This window comes from Microcaecilia unicolor, chromosome 2 (genome assembly GCF_901765095.1).
Source record: "Microcaecilia unicolor chromosome 2, aMicUni1.1, whole genome shotgun sequence".
In the NCBI taxonomy this organism is placed as follows: Eukaryota; Metazoa; Chordata; class Amphibia; order Gymnophiona; family Siphonopidae; genus Microcaecilia; species Microcaecilia unicolor.
Window position 1 is genome coordinate 396,262,565 of NC_044032.1, and position 27,599 is coordinate 396,290,163.

At 42.4% G+C, this 27,599-nt stretch overlaps 1 protein-coding gene across 5 annotated transcripts in view; it reads right to left on the bottom strand.

Annotated features, from left to right (window-relative positions):
* Window positions 1–27,599, bottom strand: part of MAPK10 (mitogen-activated protein kinase 10) — a 338,818-nt gene that overhangs the window by 99,065 nt on the left and 212,154 nt on the right. For all 5 annotated transcript variants that reach the window (XM_030190605.1, XM_030190604.1, XM_030190606.1 and 2 more), the window contains 3 exons: window positions 26,477–26,535; window positions 4,768–4,906; window positions 4,249–4,414 (listed from right to left, as the gene is read on the bottom strand). In XM_030190605.1, the coding sequence (XP_030046465.1) occupies window positions 4,249–4,414; window positions 4,768–4,906; window positions 26,477–26,535 (364 nt within the window). The remainder of the gene's footprint in view (window positions 1–4,248; window positions 4,415–4,767; window positions 4,907–26,476; window positions 26,536–27,599) is intronic.

Below are 27,599 nucleotides of genomic sequence, written 5' to 3' on the forward strand. Positions count from 1 at the left end.
GGGATCAGCTATTAGTCTCCCCTCTTCAGTCATCCAAGGACATTAACATCAGCTATGATGTCTCTTGAAGCCTTTTTCTACATTTTGGGATGGCATCAAGCTTGCAACTCACCTGTTTCCTGACAGAGGGGTGTAAAAGAAGCACAAAACATCTTCTGCCCAGCTAGGCTGTCAGAACTCATCCAAGAGAACCTGGTGGGACTGGCTGTTATCCCTGTCCTTTCAGTGATGTAAGGGTGACAACGCCTGCCCCCGATGTCTCTAGGACCCTTTTTCCACATTTTGAAACTCCACCAGGTGGCTCAGCAGACACCCTTTAATGATCCCTTTGACAGGCCTCAAAAGTGGGATGAAGTATAAAATTATGGCCTGGACGAATGAAGGTCATACCATTTTATGATTAGCACAGTGCGACAAGCAAGCTAATTGTAAACCACAGAAGGTCAATAGAGGCTACTGGGCTTTAGTCCAAGTTAAGAGATCATTGAATGTGGGATGTTTTCATTGCAGCTGGCAACGTGGTTTAATAAATCCATGTTCTGTATAGAACAAAACCTCATTAATAAAGGACTTGGTATTAAAAGAACACTTGGGTTTGCTACTAATTACAGAGATTTGGCCTGAAGTCAGAGTAGGGTTTGTCTATTGCAACTATGTCTAGAGGGATATAAGATTTTATATTAATCATGACAAGCTAAATGGAGAAAAGGGGTTGCTAGGATTTGTAGTGAACATTATCCCCTGGACTGTATATATGGCGCTGAAAAATGTTTGTTGAAATTTGCACACAGATCAAAAATGCACAAGTAGATTAATTAGCTAATGAGCCATTAACGTTACATAAATCGATAACAAACAATTATTGCAGTTAATTGGCAGAAATTGGAATATGTGCATGCATCTTCCTGCTCGTTATTCTATAACACTGGGTGCTCAAATCCACTAGTGCACAACTCAATAGGGGGAATGGCCAGGCACAGGGCAGGGCATTCCAAAAATTGCACTCATTGTTATAGAATCATGCCATGCCCATGTCCAAATGCCCAGTTTGGAGCCAATATTTATACCAGGTTTCAGCTGGTGTAAATACTGGCACCCAACTTTGGGCATAGGAATCAGCTCTAAGCACTATTTTATAAACAGTGCTGTGCGACTATTTTTTCCGGTGCCAATTTTTCAGTGCTGTTTATAGAATTTAACCATATGTGATTAAGCCAAATGGATATGAAATCTTTTCAGGATCGTGTTTATCATTGAAGGTAGGGCCCGATGTTGATATGTCACTGTGTGGGAGTGAATGGTATAGCGGCAGGTGTCCGTAGGAACACTCCGTCACTGAGCGTGCAGGTTAGCGATCTTACAGCAGGTGGTGCTAACCTGCCATGTCAGAGGCTGAGTCAGAGAGGCGGAGCTAAGGCCGGGAGATGGTTAAATGTCCTAGAGCAGAGTGGATCAGGGAGGCCTCAATACAGTGGTCTCCAGGAGAGAGAGAGAGAGAGAGAGAGAGAGAGAGAGAGAGGACAGGAACCCAAATGTAGAGGACTCCCAGAGGGTTTCCATTGGCTGCAGTACTTGATGAGAGCCTGGGGAAGAGGAGCAGACCTCAACAGAGATTGTTATCCTGTAATTGCCAGAAGCAGAGGCTTCAACGAGGTGGGAGAAGTTTCCTTGAAACCTCAGAGCTAGGAGTGAATGTTGACAAGGTTCCAGGACTATGTTTGAGAAACTTTATTGAGAGTGAAAAACCTGTGAGGAAACAGGTCTGCACTTTATTTCCCATTTTGTTCAGTAATAAAGCTTTTCCTTTTGACACTGCACTGCCCTCTGTCTGTATTTTGCGAAGACTCCATGCCTTTCCATCGCTCACACTATCACAGTCACCCTCCCCCATTCTTGAGTCAGTAGGGGAAGATCTGAATAAACTGGTTGATTTTATTGCTACCCCATTGCTTTGAGATTCCTCAGAGCAACTGGATAGGGAGATAACTATTTTGCTAGCCTGAGAGACACTGGGTTGATACAGATTGTGAAAGACCCTAGACATGTAAAGGAGCATACATTAGATTTTTTTATTTGGTACATGTACTCTATTAAAAATGAGGGAAGTGACCTTTTTAGATACTTTTCAGGTTCCTTAGTCTGACTACTTTGTGGTGAGGTTTGACCTTGGTCTGAAGATTGGTGAATTAGTTGTGGGGGGGGGAGGAAATGGGAGGTTCGGGGGGGGGGGAAATTTAGAGATAAGAGAGATCAGGAACAATTGGTGAGGTGCCTCTTGGAGAAAAAGTGGGAAGGAACAGGAGGATCAGTGGAGTGTTCATTAGAAGAGTGGTACCAGACCGTGATGAAGGACATTTTACACATAACTGCTCCAAAGAAATGAAGGTCATGACACTTTGTAAACAAAAATAAATGGTTTAGTGAGGATTTACAACAGAAGCTTGGAAAGGAAGTGGGTTACAGATAAGAACAGAGGGACAAAGTTGAGATGCTGTACTGTAGAGGATATTGTGCAATGTTATTAAGAAGTAACGAGGCATTTTACAGTAGGATAAATCATGGATTTTGTTTGAGATGGTTGTTGGTCCTGGAAGAGGACATGGTACCATGAGAATTTGAGGAAAAGAAGATAGCTTGTGATGATTATATAGACTATCTTAGTGCAAAATTGGAAGGGCTATAAGTGACTAGGCAAAAAAAGATTAATGGGAGGAGGGGGAGACGTTTTGGCTGCAAGGGAAACCTCATAACAGATAGTTTTTCTCTTTTTCATCTATCTGTGCCAGGACTGAAGGAGGTTATGAAAACAGTAAGACCAATATGTTGCATTCTTGATGTCTGTAGGATATTGTATTGTTTAAGAGGGTGCATCCAAGAGATATTATAATTGCCGGTTAGGCTGCCGTCTACTACAGTCTATCCCAAAATGTTAAATCATGCATTGTAAGAATATGCATGTGGGATCTGAATTATAAAGTCAGTCTTCTGGTCATAGGTTTGGTGGATCCTCGGCAATTCTGTATGATGAATATCTACAGTGGAATCAGTCTGCAGAAGTTAACCAGGCACAAGATGCTCTTACCTGGTTAACTCCCATTGAATATCAACCCATTAGTTTAAGCCAGAGGTGTACAACCTTGGTCCTTGAGGGCACAACCCAGTCGGGTTTTCAGAATTTCCCCAATGGATATGCACAAAATCTATCTGCATGCACTGCCTACATTGAATGCAAATAGATTTCATGAATATTCATTGTGGGAATCCTGAAAACCTGACTGGGCAAGGACCAAGGTTGGACACCCCTGCTTTAGGCCTTCCTAACAACAGACCTACACTAACCCCCAGATTCTATCAATGGTGCACAAATTTCTACACACAAAATTGCACACTATCCTGAGATGCGCACTCCACTAAATTGGCTAATGAGCCAATTAGAGCCAGTGGGGTGCTAACAATCAGCATTAATTGGCAACAATTTGGATTTGCACGCACATGAAGATCCATGTGTAAATCTTATAGCACACAATTCAAAAGGGGGCACGGCCTTGGGAAAGCCATAGGCAGAACAGGGGCGTTCACTAAACAAGAACACAGTATTACTGAATACTGGGGATCTGCTTCTAAATTACACGCCAGGATTTTCACCAGGTTTCAGTTGGTGTAAATCCTCATGCCCAAAGTTTGGCATGGAAATCAGCTCTAAGCACTATTCTATAAATGGCACCCAACTCGGAGCGCCATTTACAGAACAGTGCTCTGCATGGAGTTTTTTTCAGTGCTGCTTTTGAGCACCTTCTATTGAATCTAGTCCTAAGTGAATCTACACCCTAGTATTAACTGATACGGCCACTGTGACAGCTAAAAACTGACCACAGAGTGTCCTTGTTGAGCTGATGTATGAGCCACAGCTGATGATGATAACATAACATAACACAATATCTTATATTCCGCTATCTACCATTTGGTTCTATGTGGATTACAAAAGCTAAATTTGGAATTTACCAGAGATTAACACTGTTACATTAAGATAAAAAATAAAATTCCCTTTAAAATTTACAATAAAGTCAATGACAAGGTAATAAATACTATGTTTTCCTTTTAGCTTGGGCCACAGCAATCTGTGTTAGTGGAATGACAGTCGTGCACATGAATGATGACTTAGAAAATCTTTCTCCCATAAATGTTTAGGTAAAAATCCACTCCTGGCTGTTCCAATTTGTTAGTTATTAAGGGGAGCTGTAGTCCTACCATTCTCCTTGTATCCCATTCCCAGGATGACTTCTGGTGCTCTGTAATAACGCGTCACTACATAAGGAGTCATCATAAAGCTGGTGCCTGCCGTCCTGGCCAATCCAAAGTCTAAGATCTTCAATGTGCAGTCTGACTTTACTACAATATTACTGGGTTTTAAATCCTACAAAAATGAAGTAAAAAAAAAAGTCATAAATAGATACCAGATTTATAGTTTAAATATACTGTACCATCTTTGTATTCTGAAAGAATTGCAAAGCCGTAACAATACTTTGTCCTTAAATTCTTTGCAACCACATTTTTCCTCCTTGACAATTGCCGAAGAAACAAGAATTCCAGTATTATAGCAGGGTTTTATTTGGTTAAAAAATAAGAGAGATAGCAATATACAGTATCTAACTGCCTGCAGCTTGCAGGTTCGGTGATTAATTACAGGATCTTAAATAAATAAATAACCCTGTAAATATATCCTTCAAAAAAAACGATAAACATTCCTCAAACCTGGCATCTCCCTACCCTGTGAATGATGCCAGCAGAATGAAGGTGCTTGATGCCACAAAGCATTTGGTACAGCAAGTAAGACATTCGCTCATGGTCCAGCTCCATCTGAATAACCTGGCACAAGTTGGCATCCATTAATTCCATCACTAGGTACCTGGAGAAGAAACACACTGCACAATTATCACTGGTTCAAAAAACGAGCAGTGGCACGCTGGCTGTGCCCGAATTTCATATGCAGTTTCTTTCCACTTTTGACTTTCAAATTTTTCAAAACCTAAAACATTTCAATAATACTTTTGCTTGTCAGTTCTAGCTGGACCCCAGAATACAAGACCACCTAATACTAAATGAAGGTGAGCAGCAGGGGTTCCCAGAACTTGGGACATGTAATCAGTCTGAGGGGGGCTGTAGTGAACCATGTAAAGGCATTGTAGCTGCACAGGGCGCAAGGGAGGTGAGGGTGCCAAACTTGTGCCCCGTCCATTGCCTCCTCTGCTTGGCTGTGACACAGTAGGTGGGGTGACAGTGCTAGGAGGCAAGTCGAACAGGGCTTTTTTTTCCGACTCAGGACAGCCCTGAGTCTGTGAAAAGGCACTTAGGGCTAAATTTAGAAAATGGCGCCCAAATTTGGATGCCAAAAAAAAAAATGGGTCCTAAGCACTATTCTATAAACGGCGCTCTAAGTTGGGTGCAATTTAGAAAATAGCGCTTGGTGCTGTGTTCTGCACCCAATTTGGGGCATAAGGATTTAAACAACTGAAATCTGGTGTAAATGCTCTGCCAGCCATATTCTATAACACTACACACAAATTCTAGGAACGCCTCTGATGCACCCATGCTCCTCCCAGGGCCACACCCCCTTTTCAGATCAGCACGACTACAAAGATGCATGCATAAATTCTAATTATTGCTAATTAGCACCAATAATTGATTAGCACCCAATTGATGCCAATTGGCTCGTTATTCAGTTCAAATTGGATGCATGTCCAAATTTGCATACACAATTTTGAGTGCCACATACAGAATTTACTAAGAGTTACTAAGAGTTAAGAGTGTGATTTACTTCAGTCCCTGCTCTCTAATCGCTTGTAATTGCACTTCATTATCACAGTACTGGTGTGTTCAGTACCCCTTTTGTTACAGTAAATAAATATAGCAAATCTGGCTAGTTCCATTCTAAAAAGATATTGAAATGAGTAAGATGGTTTGATGGACCCTTGGTCTTTTCCCAGTGCGGCATTACTTATGTACTTATGTCTTTTTTTTGTTTGTTTGTTTTCTGTAGTGGTTCTCTACTGGGGGTTTACCTTTTTGCTTTCAGAGCTATACAGCTGCTTAGCTTGCTGAGTTGGAGAAAGACCAGAGGATTTATCAAGTTCAAACCTATTGCAATTAATGAGGTTTCTTCCCATGTTAATTCTAAAGAAAGAGGCGTTATCACATTAAAAAGGAAAAGTAGTGAAAGTGATTTCAGGTATGAGGTGGGATAAGCACAGCAACTTCACATGGAAAGGGCATAGGCGGGGCTGATATTTACACAGGCTATTTTACAGACTATTGTATCAGAGTCAAGACCTCAAGCCTCAAGCGACCGCACCTGGAGTATTGTGTTCAGTACTGGTCTCCGTATCTCAAAAAAGATATAGTAGAATTGGAAAAGGTACAGCGAAGGGCGACGAAAATGATAGTGGGGATGGGACGACTTTCCTATGAAGAGAGGCTGAGAAGGCTAGGGCTTTTCAGCTTGGAGAAGAGACGGCTGAGGGGAGATATGATAGAAGTGTATAAAATAATGAGTGGAATGGATCGGGTGGATGTGAAGCGACTGTTCACGCTATCCAAAAATACTAGGACTAGAGGGCATGAGTTGAAGCTACAGTGTGGTAAATTTAAAACGAATCGGAGAAAATTTTTCTTCACCCAACGTGTAATTAGACTCTGGAATTCGTTGCCGGAGAACGTGGTACGGGCGGTTAGCTTGACGGAGTTTAAAAAGGGGTTAGATAGATTCCTAAAGGACAAGTCCATAGACCGCTATTAAATGGACTTGGAAAAATTCCGCATTTTTAGGTATAACTTGTCTGGAATGTTTTTACGTTTGGGGAGCGTGCCAGGTGCCCTTGACCTGGATTGGCCACTGTCGGTGACAGGATGCTGGGCTAGATGGACCTTTGGTCTTTCCCAGTATGGCACTACTTATGTACTTATGTACTTATGTACTTATATATATGGTTTTAGTTTAACTTTGTTAAGAGGATATAAAGGGGGAGGGGCTATGATTAGTAAACTATGGTGCTCTTGTTATCATGGACCTGTTATATTCAATAAAAAGATTTATTACTAATACAGACTATTTTAAGTTGCACACGTAAGTGTCCCATCTAGACATTATTATTTACACAAGTCATACACACCTATCGTAAATGTTAGTGCCTCTATTATAGCGTTCTCATGCTGGGTTATGCTAATATTCTATAAGAACATAAACATCCTCATAGAACAGGTCACTCCCTGTGTTATGGTCCTTAAATGATGGCACCTTGTTATGTGCACATCCCCTCTCCTTATTCCCTGACCTTAGCACTAAATGAGCCTTCTGGCTGCCTGGACAGAGGAAACCACAAGACTTTAGCAGTAAGCCAGAGGGGATAAGAGCTGGAACAGGGAAGAGGAACAGTAAAGCGCCCCAAGAGCAGCCTATGCCCAGGGCGCACCACACAATCATACAGTGACCCTCAGTGAGTTTGGGTGAGAGAGTCAGGGAGCAGTTGGAGGTGGATGAGCTTCAGCTGTATGGAACCCCCACGCAATAATTATATATGCCAGATTAGCTTGCTTATTAGTTAATATCGGCCTGTCACGTGGTGAACAATATCTGAGTGGCAAGTGGGCCACTCAAACAATTTCCTACATATTTTGCAAGTTAGCAGATAGGGGAAAACATACGGCTGCATTCACTTTAATGCGGCTACACTCAAGTGACATACAGAGGGTTTTCACCTGTGCTAAATCATTTGTGAACAGTGGAACGACTGGCGATGTTTGTACCATCAATAGAACAGTTTAGTGACTCAGCCCATAAATCTCTTTGAACCTCGGAGCCTGCGTAACATTATTAATCAAGCTGCTAGTTACAATTGATGCGCTGATTTAGAGAAACTAGTCATTTTTACAGATTCGTGGCAGAGAACAATCTCTTGCGAAGCTCACCGATATTTACCATGTCTTAATATACAGGAACTGGCAAAAAAGACATAAGAGGTCTGATGAGTTATTGTGACTGAGTTCAAATGCTTGAAGCCACCTTGGAAGGTGAACATAAATTCCATAATAATAATGATTACAACAGTAAGTAATAGTAGTAACTAGTAAAAAAGGCCCGTTTCTTAACGCAATGAAACGGGCACTAGCAATGTAATGAGTTCCTGCCATTAATGTTTCCACGGTTGTATTCTGAATGTAATTGTTGTTTACATGTATAAGATTTCTTTATATACAATATTTTTTGTGTAAACTGTGTTACAATGTGTTAAAAGTTTCCTTGTTCAGGCCCTTCAATCAGTTTAACAATCACATCAGAAGAGCTCCTTACTCGTGAGAATGCAACATACAGTTGCCCATGTGAGAGATTGAGAGTGACAGTGTGTTTTACAGACAGTATAAGACAGAGATACACAGAGTGATTGAGTGTTGTGTATGTGTGTGTGTGTGTGTGAGTGAGTGACAATGATTAAATATTTGTCTTCCCTTCCGTTCTGTGCACTTGCCTCCACTGATGTTCGTACCCCCCTGTATATGATTGTTTGTTAGAGATTCAATCCACTCTACTTCCCTCCTTCAAGTTCCGTTCTGTCTGATTGGTTCTTCGTTCCTGTGATGTCGTGTTTGTTTGCTTGGCAACTATGCAGCATTCCGTTTTCTCGACGTGAGGGCGGGGACAGCGAGAGCCAATGAAACACTGAACTACAGACTTTCAAACCCTATACTGCCACAGTGCCACGGAGTCAGCTTCAGAATGTTGGAGGTGCTTTTTATTATATAGAATATGTCTTCATGTATGGCACATCACAGCCAACACTGACTGGTTTTAACTCTGCTAATTTGGGTCCTACCCAAGGAACTAGGAATCAGAGATTCTGACGCATTAATGTAACCTGTTTCAAGCAGGGCATTTTTTGATGGAGTTAAGCCTTTTAAATGTACAGTTTCCATGTATTTTGGAAATCCAATCAGTATGCCCCAAGAGCCTCAACCACAATTGGTATTACCACTGATATTTTGCCTTCCACTTCAATTTGTACATCACAGTAGTTTATTTTTTTCCAGTTGTTTTTCCATCAATTCAACCACATAGATAAACTATGGGCCCAAAATTCACACCGCAGGAGGCAGACCCCATAACTGCTGTGATTGGGCTATTTCCAGTGATCAGCATTGAATATCCATTTTTGGGGGGGGGGGGGTTGGCCAGCTCAAACTTAACCAGCTAAGTGAACGTGGCTGGTCACGTTTATAGTGGTCAAAGGTAGGACTGCTACTTAAGCCAGTGTTTCCCCAAGTCCGGTCTTGGAGTACCCCTTGCCAGTCAGGTTTTCAGGATATCCACAATGAATATGCATGAATTTGATTTGCATACACTGCCTCCATTATATGCAATGTAGCCAGCTAAATTGTGCGATATAGCCAGTTAGCCGCTATGTGTTAACCGCAAATATTCAGCAGAGATAACTGGCTATCTCACACTGAACATTAGTGGTTAGCCAGCTAAAAGCTATTTAACCAGCCAGGATGGTTAAATAGCATTGAATAACGGCTGGAATATATATATTTTTTTCAGTGACTGAGGCTTTAGGAGAGTTGTGCTTCAAAAGAGGTCTCTGCATTCTCAGCTGTCTTTCTGGCTTTCCTGTGTCTGCTCCTGCTCATCTTTCGCATCGCTGAAGGTCTCTCCGTATTCTCAGCTGTATCTCTGGCTCTCCTGTGTCTGCTCCTGGTCATCTCCCTCACATCGCTGAAGATGATGTCATCTCCTCTCGCCTATATCTTCAAGAAACTCTCCCGGTGCCTGCACCAGGGTTGCGCACCAAAGGAGTACAACCAAGAAGTAGGTTGTGCTCCTTGTGCACTACTTGGGCTATCATTCCCTTCCTCTTGGCGCTGCTTGTTCTCCTCTTTCCCTCCATTAATGCCTCTCTTTTTCTGTGCCCGTATTCTATTCCTCTTGTAACTACGTCTCTCTCGATCTCTGTGCTTATCCGACTGCGTCTGTTTCAACCCCTGCACCCCCTTCTGTTGCAATGCGTCCTTATCTCCATTCCTTTGGCATCCTCTCATTTTCCTCTCCTTTCCTCCAACCCATTTTCTAACTCTCCATTGCACCTGGGTCCCCTTAAACTCATTCTTACTCAGCTTAACTTTATTGAAAATTCCAATACTCTCCACCCCTGTAAGTCAGGTTTTCATGCAAATTACAGCTCAAAGAGCCTTCTCATTTCCTTATAACACTATCCATATTGCCCTGGCTCACCGCTTCTCTTAATATTGTTTTCTTTGACCTTTCCTCAGCATTTACTTAATTGATCATTTGCTCCTGTTGCATTGGCTCTGCTCTATTGGCATCACTGGTTCAGTCCTTTCCTGGTTTTCCAGCTATCTCTCCGGTCACTCCTTCCAACTCATTCATCACTTCTGTCAGTCCTCCTCTTTTCCTGTTCACTCCGGGGTCCATTCTCTCTCCCACCTTGTTCAACATCTTCTTGGCATCTCTTCTCACTGTTACAAAGGAACAAGGATAGTTACCTTTCTGCTAAGTTGATATCCATATTCTCATCCATTTCTCTGATACTTACACTCCTCTGACCACTCTAAATTCATGTGTCGCTGCTGTCTCCATTTGGCTCAAGGATAATGGTCTTTTCTTTAATTCTACAAAGTGCGAAGCTATCATTTTCTCCAGCCCTCATTCTCCGCTGCCTCCTACCCCTGTCTTTGATACCCAACAGCTACCCTTCAGAGAGTCTATCACAATTTTGGGTGTAATCTTCGACTCTAAGCTCACTTTCAAAGTGCAAATTGATTCTGTTATCGTCTCCTCTTTTTCGCTCTCCATGAATCTACTCTTTGGCCTTTACTCTTGTCAATCAACTACTGTTAAACTCATTCACTGTGCACATCACTTCGACCAAGTCACTCCGATTCTCCACCTAGAACACTGGATCCCTGTCTCTGCCCATATTCACTTAAAGATCCTTTCTTTAATTTTCAAATATTGTGTCCCAACTACCCCAGCATACTTAAACAAACTGCTTATCCCTTACTGCCCTCCATGTACTCTTTGCTGCTCCTCAGACAACCTTCCCTGGGTCCCGTCACCTTCAGAATTGCACTTTTCCCTCTCCCGTGATACCGCTTTTAACTACCTAGGTCCCAAGCTTTGGAACTCCCTCCCTCCTGCCCTCAGATTGCTGATGCCTCTACAGTCATTTAAATCACTGCTAAAATCTTTTCTTTTCTCTGACTCCTTTGACTCTGCTGCTTAATTGACACCTTGTCTACCCTTCCTATTCATAAGAACATAAGAATAGCCATACTGGGTCAGACCAATGGTCCATCTAACCCAGTATCCTGTTTCCAACAGTGGCCAAGCCAGGTCACAAGTACCTGGCAGAAACCCAAATAGTAAAAATGTAAAATATCACCTTTATTATTAAAGTATCACCTTCATTGTTACACTAGCAAAAAAGCCCCGTTTCTGATGCAAATGAAACGGGGGCTAGCAATGTTTTCTTCTGTGTGCATGTGGCAGTGTGTGTGTCCGTGCCCTCTGGCCTCTCTCCCCTCCCCCCTCTGAGTCCTTCACTGTTACAGAGCCAGCGATTTGATTTCGTGCTCTGCTGTTTTCCTTCACTGACTGTGTTACAGAGAGGGCGGGGCAGACACTCATAGGGAAACCGGATATCTCACCCCCTTCACACTTCCGGCTGGAGGCTTCATAGAACGTTGGTGTTGCCTTTTATATAGAGAGATACTCTCTATAGAATAAGGTAAATAATCGTAAGAACATAAGAATAGCCATACTGGGTCAGACCAATAGTCCATTTAACCCAGTATCCAGCTTCCTACAGTGGCAAATCCAGGTCACTAGTACCTAGCAGAAACCCAATTAGTAGCAACATTCCATGCAACCAATCCAAGGGAAAAGCAGTGGCTTCCCCCATGTCTATCTCAATAACAGACTATGGACTTTTCCTCTGATTTCTAAAGACATTGTTGGGTGGTACAGAGATGTGTAGTCCTGTTTGATGCTTGCATATTGGTAATCATACACTCTTGTGAATTAGTCAAAGCGCTGTTTCTCTCTTTGGGTTGGATTGCATACCAACCTACAGGATTCCTGATGAAGGCTTGATAGCCGAAACATTGCCAATGTTGGGTCCACCTACAATGGCCAACCTACAGAACGTATGTGTCCTCATAATTTTTAAACAATGTCCATGCCTGATTTAAAGTCCTAAACTTTGAAGCTGAGCCTTTCAGCTTTTTTTTAACCATTTTCCTCATTTTATCATTGTTACCCTTTCAAAAATGCTGCTACAGTAGAATTCCTTAATGACTGCACTCCAGTTATTAAGTCAAATTTGATCATGTTTTGATCACTGTTTCCCAGTAGACTCAACACTCTTACCTCTCGTACTGTGCCCTGCATTCCACTAAGGACTAGATCTAAAACAGCTACCCCCCTCTTGTTGGTTCCTGGACCAGTTGCTCCAAAAGGCAGTCATTTATTACATCTAGGAATGTTACCACCCTATCACTCCCTGATGTGAAATTTAACCAGTCAATACTGGGGTAATTAAAATCACCCATTATTAAACTGTGCTGAATTTCCTAGCTTTACTCATTTCTATTAACATGTCTTCATCTGTCTGATCATTCTGGCCTGGCAGATGGTAGTATAGCCCTACATGTATATTCTTTACCTTCACACATGGAATTTCTATCCATAAGGATTCCACATTGCTGTCTGTATCATGCAGAATTTTTATTTTGTTTGACCGAATTCCCTCTTTAACGTAGAGCGCAGCCCCCCCCCCCCCCCATTTGATCCACCCTATCATTTCGATATAATTTATACCCTGGTAACACAAGAGTCCTTTTACTAAGCCGCAGTAAAAAGTAGCCTGCAGTAGTGCAGATATAGGGCATTTTTTAAATGGGCCGGGAAATGAACATGTGCTACAATTAAAACTAGCGTGCGCCTATTTATGGCCTGAGCCCTTACCGCCACCCATTGATCTAGCAGTAAGGGCTTATGCGCTACCTGCGTGGTAACAGTTCAATGTGCACCAGCTCCCGATTACCGCCGGACATGCTGCATGCGATAGAAAATTTAAAAATAATTTCTACCGCTGGAATGAGCGCTCACCAAATCCGAAATTACCACCAGGAGGCACGCTAGCCTGCGGTAGTCTCATTTTGGCGCACGCTGCACGCACATAGGCCTTACCACAGCTTAGTAAAAGAGCGTACAGTGTACAATTGATTGTCCTCCTTCCACCAGGTCTCTGAGATACCTATTATATCTACCTCTTCATTTAGTGCTATGTACTCTAACTCTCCCATCATATTCTTTAGGCTTCTAGTATTTGTATACAGACACTTCATTTGTATATAGACACTTCAAAGTGTGGTTTTTCCTTGCATCTACAAGCTGAGCATCCAAATGGCACATAAGACTTAATGTGGACAAGTGTAAAGTGAATGCTATTGGGAAGAATAATCCAAGTCATAGTTATTTGACGCTAAGTCAGCACACTAGAAAAATCTAGGTGTCATTATGGACAATATGCTGAATACCCAGTGCGTGTGGCAGTGGCCAAAAAAGCAAACAGAATGCTAGGAATTATTATGAAAGGGATGGCAAATAATACAAAGAATATTTTAATGTCTCTGTATCGCTCAGTGGTATGACCACACCTTAAGCATTGTGTGCAATTCAATTTGCCATATCTTAAAAAAATAGCAGAATTAGAAACGGTTCAAAGAAGTGTGACGAAAATGATAAAGGGGATGGCTTGAGAGATTAGGACTCATCAGCTTGGATAAGAGATAGCTGAGGAGGGATAAGACGTAGTAGTAGTAGTAGTAGAGATCTACAAAATACTTTTAAAAAGTATAAAGACTAGGGGACATGCAAGGAAGTTACACAGTAATACTTTTAAAATGAATAGGGGGAAATATTTTTTCACTCAACGAATAGTTAAGCTCTGGAACGCATTGCCAGAGGATGTGGTATCAGTGGTTAGTACATCTGGGTATAAAAAAGGTTTGGACAAGTTTCTGGAGGAAAATCCATAGTCTGCTATTGAGATAGACATGGGGAAGCCACTGCTTGTCCCTGGGATCAGTAGCATGAATCTTGCTACTACTTGGGATTCTGTCAGCCACTTGTGACTTCAAGTGTCCACTGTTAGAAGCAGGATACTGGGCTAGATGGGCCATTGGTCTGACCCAGTATGGCTATTCTTATGTTCTTATGAGTACTGTGTTTCAGATACTGTACTTCTCCTTATCCCAGATTCTCCAAATTTCTGCATCTTGTTTTCTCTTCCAGCTGCCCCAGTTTTCTCATTTTTCATTCCTAGCCTCTTTGCACTATATCCCTGTCACTGCTTCAAACTCCTTGTCTGTGCTTTTAATTACATTCATGGCTTTGTTCCCTCCTGTCTTTCTTCTCTGATTTCTTACTGTAGTGCTAAACAAATTCCCTCTCTGTATCTGTGTCCATACCTGTCTTCTTCTCATTTTCATGCCTTTTTAAAGGAGCAAACTCTCTCCCGGATATCCTTTTCCATGCAGATTACTTCCGTTACCACCCAATATCCTTTGTCCCACTGCTTATGGTTATTCATAACCACATTTCTTGTGCCCTCGGCAGGGCTTTTTTTGTGGGGGTACTTGGGGGTACTGAGTACCGGCACCTTTTCCATTGTCTGCTAAAATTGACCCAAGGACCCCAAGTTTTAATGAAAGAGCTCAGGCTCTACACACCAATTTTGCCTTGTCATAGATTTTGTGACTGGTTTCAGGGGGCCTGGCTATTGTGGGGTGGATCCCTCAGTGATCATCCCACCCCTTGAAGGGTGGCCTAGCATTTGAGTACCGGCACCTTTTTTTCTAGAAAAGACGCACTGGCCCTCGGTAAGAGTGCCAGATAGATGGTGGAGTGAATAAATAAAAAATGAATATGAAACTTCAGGCACTGGCAGACACTGCTGCTTATAATCAGGTGGGTTCACTCAAGCATATTCACTGAAAACTGTGGATCAGTTTATTTTGTGTGTGGCCTTATTTTCCTCCAGATGGTCTTGGAATGCATAATTTGTATGAATGGTCTTGTAGTACGCAACATTCATGATATATGGGAAAATGAAAGATGATTGCTTTACAGATATTACAGTGTGTATTAGTCTTCAGATGAGAAGCTTACGGAAGGCAGAATCCCCAGCAGAAAATTCAAGAGCTGTTTTGTTCCTCAGCAGTCATTTAGATAAGAACATAAGAACACTTTTGCAACAGCTTGGTAAAAGGGGCCCTAAGTTAATAATAAAATGTACTAAATAAAAATTATGAAAAGTGGTGTACAATGACTGAGACCACAGTGATGTGGGAATGAGAAAAAATGAAAGTGAGGACCGAAAGAGAACAAGGAATAAACTCTAAGAAATACCAACATAGTGGAGAGGAGAGCAAAACCTGAAAGCATGTAGAGCATGATTCATGATAGTCTATCCAACATGTGTTTGTATGTGTGTATGTCTTCATTGTATGTTAGCTCCAGGTGTGGTATAGCAGGGGGTATTATTTTGAAGGTCAGAGCAGTTTGAGGGGTGGTGGGGAAGTTGCAGGGGGTAGTGTTTTGGAGAGGTGCAGTTTGAGGCAGGGCTATGGAGTCAAAGTGGGAGTTGGGAGCAATTGTGCGTTGAGTTGGAGTTGGTAAAAATATACCTTTTCTTTAATGGTTATTTATGAGAGTTCTGTACTGATTTCACTAATGTATTTTGAACATTTAATAAAGTATTATTTATTTCAAAAAATATATATATACCTTTTCCAACTCCAGCTTTCAAATGAAAAAAAACATTAAAATATAGGATACATGTATCATTTTATACTTATATATACATATCTTTATCCTGGATCTAAAGTTATATTTATCAGTACTTTAGATTCAGAACAAAAAATTTAAAGCCTAATATCAATAGGAGTCCGAGCTGGAGCTGGAGTCGGACAGTAGAAAAATAGGAGTTGAAGTCGGAATCAAAAGTTTGGTATACCGACTCCACAGTCCTGGTTTAAGGGATGTTGGGACAATTACGGGGTTCTTTTTGGGACGAGGGACAGTTTGCAGGGTGGTGAGGCTAGGGCAATTGTGTGGGGCTAGTTTTGGGGGCATAAGGGCAGTTTGCAGGGGAGTATTGTTTTGGATGTGGAGCAGTTAGCAGGTGGTGGGGTAGTATGACAGGGTATATGTCTCATCACTGGCACTCAGGGAAATTCAGAAAGGAGGGACTGGAAACCTGAAAATTAATGTAGCAGGAAAAAGGAAGGAGGGAGGGGAGAAACAAAATTTAACTTTCAGCAGGGGGAGCTAGGTGGAGTAGTTTACCTTGTCAATGAGAGAACAGTAGAGTCAGCGGGAGGAGGAGTCATCAACAGCCCTTTAAGAAGAGAAGACAGGAGCAGAGCTCAATATGTTCTTGGAGACTGAAAGTGACGTGCTACCAACTGGACTGCGCAAGTTATGAACAGATTGGGTATTTTGCTGTTTTTGATTCTGTTTCACACTGACCTGAAAGTTACAGCCTTTCTAAAGGGAAGTTTTGTTAAATTACCTGCCAGCAGGCAGATGTATCACTGGGAAGAAAGTTAGAACCCAGGAAATATGAGGGAGGTGGAAGGCAGGCTTGCAAGCCTGTTTTTTTTTAAATATTTTATTATTATTATTTTTCTGAGTTAAGCCTGAGGATTGTTGAAGATACTTGTGGATCCTATGGGCTTGATCTGAGCTAAGCCTGAGGGCTGAGAACATGTCTGAAGCTTTATTGATTTAAGGAGGACTGGGCCTTTCAGCCTCCACAAAGGGTCCTACCTAGGGAGGGTAATGAACTCAGAGAGAGAACCCAAGGAGGACCTAAAGGAGTCAGGGGTGACAGTATGGAATCTAGCCTATCCTGTTGTGTGAGTTTCAAAGCATATGGCCTAAATTAACTTGAGTGCTGTGTTAAACAGTATGTAAGTTTCTATGTTACAAAACTTGGAACTCCACCTCCTAAAGAAATTATTTTTCTGGAATCCTTGGTCCAATTTGGTCCATATTCATACTCAATGTCTTTTTTAATATATATGCAAATTGTCAATAATACAATTTACAGTTTATTTAAAATTTGATATACCACTATTGGAATATCATCATAGCAGGTTACAATTAAAATAGAAAAGATAGAAAAGAAATACATTATTATAAGAAAGATCAGCCTTGAAAAGAGAATCAGTATACACATCAGTAAGAAACAGCACACAGCTGCTCAAAGAAAAGAGTAAAATTATACAACTCAAAGTCCACTAGAAAAGACGGGGGGGGGGGGGGGGGGGGGGGAAGAGTGGGGATTAACAGAGAAAAAGAAAAAGGATATCAGGGAAGACAATCAAACAAAATGGGCCATTTTGAAAGCTGCATGCATAGATGAAGTCAGCTCTGTTCATCCCCTGAAACAGCGTGGAGTAAAACGGGGAACCCCTGTCAGGATTTCAGAGCCCTTTTTGATTATGACTAGCATGAAAGATGAACATTAAGATTATGTTAAGGTCAAGCCTTATTTTGGTGGGGCCATTATATTTTAGAACAGAGCTTAGCCAGTTGATTGGACATTGAATGGTATTGATATGGGTCAATGAGGTGAAATTAGAGTTTTTCAAAATTGTTAATGGATATTTTTGAAAGAAAATAGGTGACTTTATTTCTTGACCAATGATTGAAAATGAGTCTGTTGTTGACAGTGTTTCACTGCATTTACAGTGCTCCTGTTTAACTGAGGTCTTTTTGTCCACTTATTTTTTTTCCGTGGCTAGCTTCCACATTGACAGATTAGTAGGAATTATGTTGTTTGATTTTCTGAGAGTTAATTTATCCCCAGACAGCCAGGCAGACATACAAGAGTGGAGGAGTGGCCTAGTGGTTAGGGTGGTGGACTCTGGTCCTGGGGAACTGAGAAACTGAGTTCAATTCCCACTTCAGGCACAGGCAGCTCCTTGTGACTCTGGGCAAGTCACTTAACCCTCCATTGCCCCATGTAAGCCGCATTGAGCCTGCCATGAGTGGGACAGCGCGGGGTACAAATGTAACAAAAAAAAATGGACAGATATTCTCAATCCCTTCTATATAATTCTTTCCAACTTCTGTTGGGCTGGAAAGAATAAAAATGTGTTGAGTGGAATCCTGAAAGGTGTCTCAGCAAGACAGGGATAAAGATAACCTAAAGCCAAATCAGATCTACCAAGCCATAAAAATAAGTCAAGGAGAGCTGTGTGTTCAATGATACCAAATGCAGCAGATTTAGCAGAACATGGAAAATGGTGGAAAATCCAGTCAGCTGAGATATTATGAAGTGATTAAATAAAAAAGCAGAACATATAATAGATAGGTTAACTCAACTATTTGAAATTATTTCATCATGTAAGTTATTCAAACAGATGGGAGATAAATGCACAGTAGGTTATAAATAAACAAATAAGTGAAGAAAATAATTACTCACACTGCTTACTTTATCAAAACGTTAAATCTAAAAATGATAAAATTTCACAGTAACCCAGATCTTAAGAAATTATTCTTTAGCAATACATTTTTTCAGTAAATTATCTCCCTCATTACCTTCTGCCCCATCAAAAACATTTACTGGTTGATATTCAAAATGATTTAATTGGCCACTGACTGGTTAAATTGCTTGTTTGGGGCCATCTGCTAATTTTTAGTGGCATTTAATTACATAAGTACATAAGTATTACCATACTGGGACAGATCTAAGGTCCATCAAGCCCAGCATCCTGTTTCCAACAGTTGCCAATCCAGGTCAGAAGTACTTGGCAAGATTCCAAAAAAGATACATTTTATGCTGCTTATCCTAGAAATAAGCAGTGAATTTTCCCCATTTTAATAATGGTCTTTGGACATTTCCTTTAGGAAGCAAGCCAACCCTTTTTTAAACCCCGCTAATCTAACTGCTTTTACTACATTCTCTGGCAATGAATTCCAGACTTTAATTACACATTGAGCGAAGAAATATTTTCTCTGATTCATTTTAAATTTACTACTTTGTATCTTCATTGCAAGCTCCCTAGTCCTAGTATTTTTGGAAAGAGTAAACAAGCAATTCACGTCTACCCATTCCACTCATTATTTTATAGACCTCTATCATATCTCCCCTCAGCCGTCTTTTCTGCAAGCTGAAGAGCCCTAGCCACTTTAGCCTTTCCTCATAGGGAAACTGTCCCATCCCCTTTATCATTTTCGTCGCCCTTCTTTGTACCTTCTGATTCCACTATCCAGCTCATTTTCGAAAGAGAAGGGTGCCCATCTTTCAACACAAATCGGGAGATGGGCGCCTTTCTCTCAGGGGCGCCAGAATCGGCATAATCAAAAGCCAATTTTGGGCGTCCCCAACTGCTTTCCGTCGCCGGGATGGCCAAAGTTCCCGGGGGCATGTCGGAAGGGTAGCAAAGGCAGGACAGGGGCGTGCCGGGGCGTGGTTAAGAGATGGCCAGCTGCAGCCGATAATGGAAAAAAATGGGTGTCCCTGGTGAGAATTTGGTCCGGTTTTTTTGTACCCTTTTTTTTTTAGGTCCAAGTCACAAAAAAGTGCCTGAACTGCTCAGATGACCACCGGAGGGAATCGGGGATGACCTCCCCTGACTCCCCCAGTGGTCACTAACCCCTCCCACCCTCAAAAAAATAACTTTAAGAACTTTTTTTGCCAGCCTCTATGTCAGCCTCAAATGTCATACTCCGGTCCATGACAGCAGTATGCAGGTCCATGGAGCAGGTTTAGTGGGTGCAGTATACCTCAGGCAGGCAGACCCAGGCCCATCTCCCTCCCTACCTGTTACACTTGTGGTGGTAGATGGGAGCCCTTCAAAACCCTCCAGAAACCCACTATACCCACATGTGGGTGCCCCCCTTCACCCCTTAGGGCTATGGTAGTGGTGTATAGTTGTGGGGAGTGGGTTTTGGGGGGCTCAGCACCCAAGGTAAGGGAGCTATGCACCTGGAACCAATTTGCGGTCCACTGTAGTGCCCCCTAGGGTGCCCAGTTGGTGCCCTGGCATGTGAGGGGGACCAGTGCACTACGAATCCTGGCTTCTCCCATGACCAAATGCCTTGGATTGGTTTGTTTTTGAGATGGGCGCCCTCGGTTTCCATTATGGGGGAAAACCGAGGGCGCCCATCTCTAAATCCGGCGATCTCAGCATTTAGGTCGAGATTTGGGTTTCAAAACGAAAGAAGGATGCCCATCTCGTTTGAAAATATGGTTGGCCCCGCCCCTTCACAGCACCGTCCTTGGTGATGGGCATCCCCATTCAAAAATGCCCCTCTATATATTTTTTGAAATGCGGTGACCAAAATTGAACACAATATTCGAGATGCAGTCGCACCATGAAGTGATTCAAAGGCATTATAACATCCTCATTTTTGTTTTCCATTCTTTCCTAATAATACCTAACATTCTATTTGCTTTCTTAGCCGCCGCCACACACTGAGCAGAGGGTTTCAATGTATCATCAACGATGACACCTAGATCCCTTTCCTGGTCGGTCACTCCTAATGTGGAACCTTGCATTACATAACTATTATTTGGCTTCCTCTTTCCCACATGAATCACTTTGCACTTGCTCACATTAAACGTCATCTGCCATTTAGATGCCCAGTCTCCCAGTCTTGTAAGGTCCTCTTGTAATTTTTCACAATCCTCTTGCGATTTAACAACTTTGAATAACTTTGTGTTTCAGCAAATTTCATTACCTCACTAGTTACTCCATCTCTAGATCATTTATAAATATGTTAAAATCAGCGGTCCCAGCACAGACCCCTGAGGAACCCCACTATCTACCCTTCTCCATTGAGAATACTAACCATTTAACCCTACTCTCTGTTTTCTATCCTTTAACTATAATAGAACACTACCTCCTACCCCATAATTCTCCAGTTTCCAATGGAGTCTTTCATGAGGTACTCTGTCAAATGCCTTTTGAAAATCCAGATACACAATATCGACCAGCTGAACTTTATTCACATATTTGTTCACTCCTTCAAAGAAATGTAATCGATTGGTGAGGCAAGATTTCTCTTCACTAAATCCATGTTGGCTTTGTCTCATTAATCCATGCTTTTGAATATGCTCTGTAATTTTGTTCTTTATAATAGTCTCTACCATTTTGCCTGGCACCGACATCAAGCTCACCAGTCTATAATTTCCTGGATCTCCTCTGGAACTTTTTTTTAAAAATCGGCGTTACATTGGCCACCCTCCAATCTTCCAGTACCATGCTTGATTTTAAAGCTAAATTACATATTACTAACAATTGTTCCGCATGTTAATTTTTCAATTCTATCAGTACTCGTGGATGAATACCATCTGGTCCAGGAGATTTGCTACTCATCAATTTGTCAAATTGTGCCATTACATCCTCCAGGTTCATAGAGTCAGTTTCTCTGACTCATCAGCTTTGAATACCATTTCTGGCACCGGTATCTCTCCCAAATCTTTCCCAGTGAAGACCGAAGCAAAGAATTCATTTAATCTCTCCGCTTTGGTTTTGTCTTCCCTGAGTGCCCCTTTTACTCCTTGGTCATCAAACAGTCCAACCGATTCTTTTGCCGGCTTCTTGCTTTTAATGTACCTTAAAAACTTTTTTACTGTGTTTTTGCCTCCAAAGCAATCTTTTTTTCCAAGTCCCTCTTTGCCTTCCTTATCAGCGTTTTGCATTTGACTTGACATGTTGCTTTCAGTCGGTTCCTTCTTCCATTTTCTGAAGGATTTTCTTTTAGCTCTAATAGCTTCCTTCACCTCACTTTTTAACCATTCCGGCTGTTGATTGGTTTTCCTTCCTCCTTTTTAAATAACGGAATATATTTGGCCTGGGCTTCCAGGATGGTATTTTTGAACAGTATCCACGCCTGATGTATATTTTTGATCTTCGCAGCTGCTCCTCTAAGTTTTTTTTTCACCGCTCTTATTTTATCATAGTCTCCTTTTAGAAAGTTAAATGCTAACAAATTAGATTTCCTGTGTGTATTTACTCTAAAGTCGATATCAAATCTGATCATATTATGATCACTGTTATCAAGCAGCCCCAGCACCATTACCTCCTGCACCAGATCATGTGCTCCACTAAGGACTAGGTCTAGAGTTGTTCCTTCTCTTGTTGGCTCCTGTATCAGTTGCTCCATAAAGCAGTCCTTGATTTTTTTCAAGGAATTTTACCTCCCTAGCATACCCTGATGTTACATTTACCCAGTCATTATTGGGGTAATTGAAATCACATACAAAACAATCATTTTTTAAAAATAATATTCTGTATCAGAAGAATTGCCAGGAAATGTAAATTAGAAAGTGGAGAAAAAGGACCTCAGTAGAAAAGGAGACATACCTAATTGTAAGACAAACCTACATTATATAGGTGGCTCACAATCATCAGTCATAAAAAAAAACCTCCACTTAAATATAAACCCCTATTCAAAAGCTGATACAGAAAAAAGCTAAGAAATATTATCAAAAATTTCAGTTGCCACATCAGTCATTTCTTGGAAACAAAGAGGGGCATAATCGAAAGGGACACCCAAGTTTTTCTAAGGATGTCCTCGCAGGACGTCACCTTGAAGGGGCGGGGAAACCTGTATTATCGAAACAAGATGGACATCCATCTTTCGTTTCAATAATACGGTCGGGGACGACCAAATCTGGAAATTTAGGTCGAAGTTAGAGATAGTCGTACTTAGACTTGGTCGTTTTTGATTTTCGGCGATAATGGAAACTAAGGACGCCCATCTCAGAAATGACCAAATCCAAGCCCTTTGGTCGTGGGAGGAGCCAGCATTCGTAGTGCACTGGTCCCCCTCACGTGCCAGGACACCAACCGGGCACCCTAGGGGGCACTGAAGTGAACTTCAGAAATTGATCCCAGGTACATAGCTACCTTATCGTGTGTGCTGAGCCCCCCAAAACCCACTACCCACAACTGTACACCACTACAATAGCCCTTATGAGTGAAGAGGGGCACCTAGATGTGGGTACAGTAGGTTTCTGGTGGGTTTTGGAGGGCTCATATTTACCACCACAAGTGTAACAGGTAGGGGGGATGGGCCTGGGTTGGCCTGCTCCAGGGACCTACATACTGCTGCGATGGACCTGAGTATGAAATTTGAGGCTGGCAAAAAATATTTTTAAAGCACTTTTTTGAGGGTGGGAGGGGGTTGGTGACCACTGGGGGAGTAAGGGGAGGTCATCCCCGATTCCCTCCGGTGGTCATCTGGTCAGTTCGGGCACCTTTTCGTGGATCAGTCGTAACAAAAAAAGGACCAAGTAAAGTCATCCAAGTGCTCATCAGGGACGCCCTTCTTTTTTCGATTATGGGTCGAGGATGCCCATGTGTTAGGCACGCTCAAGTCCTGCCTTCGCTACACCTCCGACACACCTCCGGGAACTTTTGTTGTCCCCGCAACGGAAAGCAGTTGGGGACGCCCAAAATCAGCTTTCGATTATGCCGATTTGGACGACCCTGGGAGAAGGAGGCCCATCTTCCGATTTGTGTTTAAAGATGGGAGCCCTTCTCTTTCGAAAATAAGCCTGAAAGTGTCTATGCAATCTTGTTGATGATCCAGTATAACCACTCAAATCCCGACAGGGGTTCCCCGTTTCGCCATTCCAAGCTGCTTCAGGGGAAAAATATAGTTCCAATCAAAAATAGCAAAACAAAAAATTGCAACTTTCAAAAGGTTATTCCAGCACAAGACACTGTCAATATGGCGGAAAACGTAATAGTTAATTAGCTGGTTCTCATTCAAATGAAGGCAATGAACAATGCACAGCTGTTTAAGGGCGATGCACACAAAGAACCGCACACCTTTAACGTGATAGATTTTATGGGTGCTCAGGGGCTGCCAGTAACTTCAGGAGCTGTCATCTGCTGTCAACATAACCATGTCCATAAAGTGCGTGCATAAGCGCCGTCATCGATGTGTTATTTGTGCATGCATGTACACATGTGTACATGCACATCCATGTTGGAGAAGGTATGGCTGCGCAGGGTCCCCGCAGCTGAAAGCCCAACTTCTCCGACATGGATGTGCTCTGGCTGGCACAACTTATAGTTGTTAATGAAAAATGCCTTTTCCACCAACAGGGGAAGAGGCGAAACATGCAACAGATGGACGAGGGCTGGTAGTGCAGTGCCTCTTCAACAGGAGGTCGTCGTACCTGAGATCTGTATTTCCGCCATTTTTTCACTGTACACCTCCCTCCCTCTTGCCTCCATTATCAAATAATTGGACTGCTGTCAGCATACCATATGTTATCATATACATGGCATAATGTGCATGTAAAAAAAAAAGGTGCATGTTGCTGTTAATTCCCATGTTTTTTTCTGTCCCCTAATTCTTTTGTCTTCCTCGGGATCACAATGACACTTGCAGGCCTCTTGTTTTCCAGGTTAAAGAACTGAAGAAACGCGCAAGGGCACTGCGCAAAAATCATCGACCATGGATCCAGGAGGTAAAAGCGCTTGTCATATGCTTAGCGAATGGCTATTGTGCGCATGTGTTTGCATTCCTGCTACTGTGGATTTCAACCGGTTAGTGGGACTTTCATGCATCGACCTTTGGATTACTGTGCGGCTCATTTGCATGCAATTTTTTTGCAGCATCAGTTGTTTTTTCAAAATCGGTAGCTTGTACCGTGGACCTTTTTGTTTTCAGTTCTTTAACGTTTCTTTCATGCATCAGGCCCTCAGACATTTCAAACTATGTCTGTTGTTCCTATTTACATCTTACTCATTAGTTGACAGTGTTACTTTGCAATCTTTTGTCCGATTTTTATTTAAGGACACCTGATCTACTATGGTCTCTTTTGCAACCTCGCTATTGGGATACCCTATTTTCCCTGAGAACCGGCTATTTTGGGAGCATAATAAAAACATAAGAGTAGCCATACTGGGTCAGACCAATGGTCCATCCAGCCAAGTATCCTGTTTCCAACAATGGCCAAGCCAGGTCGCAAGTACCTGGATGCAACCCAAATCATGGCAACATTCCATGCTACAAATCCCAGGGCAAACAGTGGCTTCCCCATGTCTATCTCAATAGCAGACTATGAACTTTTCCTCCAGGAACTTGTCCAAACCTTTTTTAAAACCCAGATATACTAACCGTTGTTACCACATCCTCAGGAAAAGAGTTACAGAGCTTAGCTATTTGTTGAGTGAAAAAATATTTCTTCCTATTTGTTTTAAAAGTATTTCCATGTAACTTCCTCAAGTGTTCCCTAGATTTACTTCTACTCGTTCTACACCATTCAGGATTTTGTAGACCTCAATCATATCTCCCCTTATCCCCTAAAGAGCCCTAACCTCTTTAGCCTTTCTTCATACGAGAAGAGTTTCATCCTCTTTATCAAGGAAAAGTGTTCTGAGGGGAGGGGAGGAGGGGCGGATTCAGCAGTTCGCTGCAGGGAAGTAGCCAGCATTGGATTCCTGGGGGGACCCAGGGGTGGACTAAGGGGGTGCAACGTATTTCCTCTCCCTCCCCCGGCTGCTGCTGCCGCATTTCTTACCTTTGTTGGCAGGAATGCCCAGTTCCTGCAAGCCGACAAGATCCATGGCTGGAACCGTCTCAGCGAATTCCCTTCCTACCGCCGACATCGGCTTTCACCACGCATTCTCAGTTTATGCACGAACTGAGCATGCGAAAGGCGTGCCATTGTCTCTGGCAGAAGGGAGGCCGTTGACTTCTTCTCTGCAGGGACAGTTCTGGCTACATATCTTATTGGCTGGCAGGGATTGGGCATCCCTGCCAGCCGGTCAAAGGGTACTCCAGTTGTGAAGGGATTCTGAGCCACGTGTGGGGGGGGGGGGGGGGGCAGGCCCATCAAGGCTCTCCCCTCCCCTGTGGCTATGCCACACGTTAGCCGGTTAAGTGTCGATATTCAGCAGTTAACCGTCCAGAGTAAATCTCTTCATAAATGCAGTTAAGTCCCAATAAATAAATAAATCACAATCCTATCTTTATGTGCTAACCCACAGACGCTTAAGTTCTGCATATCGACTTAACCGCTATGGTTAACAGGCTCTGCAGAAAACGTATATTCAGTGCCAAAGTCTAGACAGGGCCCGGCATTGAATATCTGAGAATAAAGCCAGTGGCAAACAGGAAAGCATTCACCGCTTCCAGGTGAATATTGATCCCCTAATGTTGTCTTTATTAAGCTTCACGATGCTATACAGCATATCACCAGCCTGATTTTGTTGTACATACATTGGCATTTCCTAGTCTGTAGCTCCAGACCTTTCTGTTCAAATTAATATGTAAGATGTAAGAAAAAGTTATGCTTATTTTCTTTTTAATTAATCATCTCCTGCTCCCTCCTACAGATGGTTTAGTTTTCTGTCTGTTACTTACACATCCTGGAACTCCTCCAGAGATTTCTGTGGTGTAAAGACATTTAATAAACTGATAATCTGAAACCAAAAAGAGAAAGTATATAAATAAATGTGGGCAATGACATTTCAATTTACAACACTCCACATAAAAAAGAAATTCTTGCTCAAGTTATTCCAGGACATATGCAAAATGTATCCTAGTTACCAAAATGAAAGCTACAGTGGTCATTTAGAAGTCCAGTCTTATGCCCCCTGAAATTTAAAGATGTGGAGAGCAAAGCTGTTTACCTGTAACATATGTTCTCCGTAGAGAGCATGATTAAACAGGCATACGAGAGAGTGATATCATCTGATGGTACCAAGATGGAAGAGTTCTCCAAGCCCTCAGAACCAGTATAAAGCTCCGAACATGCCCAGCCTTTTCTGCATACAAGAAAGGTCTCTTCAGTTCTCTCAGTTAGCTCCATAGCATAAGGCAGGGGTGGGCAACCTAAAGTCTGCGAGCCACATGTGACCCAAAATGAATTTTATGTAGCCCAGAAGCCTATCTCTCCTCTCCCTATGGGAGCGAAGAAAAATACCTTGCCCAGCTTGCTGAGTGCCGGCAGTTAACTTTGACACAGAGGACCCTTGGAACTACAAGTGCAAAGGCACTGCTGGTCCTGCCCCCACTGAGGCACACACAACATTTACATAACACATCAGAGGGAGTGGGACCAACAGGGCCTTTGTGCATATAGCCGCCAAGGCTCCTCTGAGCCAAAGTTAATTGTCAGCCCTGGGCCAGGTATTTTTCTTTGGTCCCATGGGATTGAAAGGGAGAGGGGAGATTGTCTTGTGGTGAGTGAAAGAAAGAAAGAGAGACAAGGGATCGGAAGAGGAAGGAAGATAGAGAGGGGAACTGGGGCATATAGATTGTGGGGCAAGGAAGAGAGAGGAGAACAGGGACACAGGAACTTTGGAAGGCTAAGTGCTTTGAAAATATGCCTCATGGTGGGGCAAGGAAGAGAGAGGAGAACTGGGACACATGGATTGTGAGGTAGGGAAGAGAGGGGAACTGTGGCACATGGATTGTGGGGCAGGTGGATAGAAGGGATGGGGATAGGAAGGAGAGAGATGCTGGAGAGCATGGGGGTGTGGAA